This window comes from Hordeum vulgare, chromosome 6H (genome assembly GCF_904849725.1).
Source record: "Hordeum vulgare subsp. vulgare chromosome 6H, MorexV3_pseudomolecules_assembly, whole genome shotgun sequence".
Lineage (NCBI taxonomy): Eukaryota > Viridiplantae > Streptophyta > Magnoliopsida > Poales > Poaceae > Hordeum > Hordeum vulgare.
In genome coordinates this window covers 180,075,886-180,077,510 of record NC_058523.1, presented here as the reverse complement: position 1 = coordinate 180,077,510, position 1,625 = coordinate 180,075,886, and the positions used below count along the sequence as shown (strand labels likewise).

Below are 1,625 nucleotides of genomic sequence, written 5' to 3'. Positions count from 1 at the left end.
GGATTTTTGCTCTTCCATGACGGCCGTCGACTGTCACAGATTAACAACTTTCTTGTAGTGGGATAAGGCATGCGTGCATGCGTTCATAGGGGTAAGTATATGTACATGTTTGTAAGCATCAGTGTGTGCAAGCGTGAAATATATTATAAGGACATGTGTCAAGACATATCAACATACCATGGTCCTAATATGTGTTGCCGTCTCTCTTTGTTTCGTTTCATATTTGTAATACCGAGTTAAAATATGAAGATTGGTGGCCTTTACATGTTTTACTCCTCACCCAATAAACAAAAGGTCACCGACTGCATGTTTATTTGCCAAACCTTTTCGTGTGAACCAGAAGCCAATAATGATGAACGATCTGTTCAATTGTTTGAAGAAGTACCATAATATAAAGGGGGAGAATGAAGTTTGAACCTGAAAATGGAATCCATGACACGGAACCTCACCTTGCAGCCGACCGTCAGTATCTCGATACAAGATTGAGCATGGCACCACAATTCTTCTCTTCCTCTCCAAGCCATCACTCTGAGCCACCATGAAAAGTTTCTTGCAACGTGGATATACAATGTTGGAGCTGCAGTATCAACATTTGTCTCACTCATCTTCGTACAAAGATAACACCACAATGTAAAAAACACTAAGCAAGAGAATACTCCAGTTGCAAATGTTTGAAGTGTATAGAACTGAAGAAATTATAACCCTTGTCAAGTACCAATTAAGCATCAGAACAAGCCGAACCTAGTTTGTTCATCTACACAAGCGACAGGGAAATCATCTCAGGATACAGAACGGACATATAGCCCGAGCCGACGATGATGTTGTTGATGGGGATGAAGATGAGGTTGACGAAGAAGCCGACGAACCCCATGACGACGAACCCGACCATCGTCCGCGCGACCACCTTGGTGAACTCTGCGCGCCGAATCAGGGTCAGATCTGGCGAGAGAGAAAAACGAACCGGATCGGAAAATGAGGGGAGCGCGCGAGCGCGCGGGTCCTTACCCTTTCGGTCGGGCTTGTGGCAGCGCTTGACGAGGCGGACGATGTCCTTGGCGAACTCGCGGAGGGGTTCCACGACGGAGTCGACGGCGTCCATGGCTGGTTGGCTGGCGGGCGGGCGGGCGAGATCTCGGAGCCGCCGCCGACGTTCAGTTTTCTAAGGATAACGAAGGTTGTGAGGGACGGGGAGGAGGGGATCGTGGGGGTGATGTTTTTCGCGTGAAATCTTGCCGCTTGCGCAGGGTCGCACTATCACGAGGAAGGTGGGGATCGGTTTTTTCTGTCAACCGGTTTTTTTTTGTATTTAACTGATTGGTTTATGGGGGGTGGAAAAAATCGGTGGAACTGCTAGGGGAGCTAACGAGAGGTCGAACCATCCCGCTGGTTGAACCATCATGACGACACATCCCCCTTTAATAGTAGAGATGCTAGTGTAACCTTTACATTTTATACAGGATCACATTCTTTGTGTACAATTACTGTTTATACATGATCACCTTTTGGTTTTCTTATGTTACATTGGAAAAAACTGCTTGCGTCAAAAAACGGCTCGTGTCATCTCCACGGGCGGCTGAGCCGAACCCTAGCCGCCACCACCCCCGACCCTCCCTTCCTTCCTGCTT

General features: G+C 47.6%; 1 protein-coding gene across 1 annotated transcript; it reads right to left on the bottom strand.

Annotated features, from left to right (window-relative positions):
- Positions 1 to 754: 754 nt before the first annotated feature.
- LOC123405275 (protein transport protein Sec61 subunit gamma-like) lies at positions 755 to 1,099 on the bottom strand. Its single transcript, XM_045099025.1, has 2 exons — positions 1,006 to 1,099; positions 755 to 915 (listed from the first exon to the last, which is right to left on the bottom strand). The coding sequence occupies exons 1-2, from the start codon at positions 1,097 to 1,099 to the stop codon at positions 755 to 757; spliced, it is 255 nt and encodes an 84-aa protein (XP_044954960.1).
- Positions 1,100 to 1,625: the final 526 nt, after the last annotated feature.

Bases quoted from the DNA above. Each gene is read 5' to 3' on its own strand.
- LOC123405275 (XM_045099025.1), bottom strand. From the start codon at position 1,099: ATGGACGCCGTCGACTCCGTCGTGGAACCCCTCCGCGAGTTCGCCAAG. The intron at 916-1,005 runs GTAAGGACCCGC...TTCGGCGCGCAG, and splicing joins CCACAAGCCCGACCGAAAGG to AGTTCACCAAGGTGGTCGCG.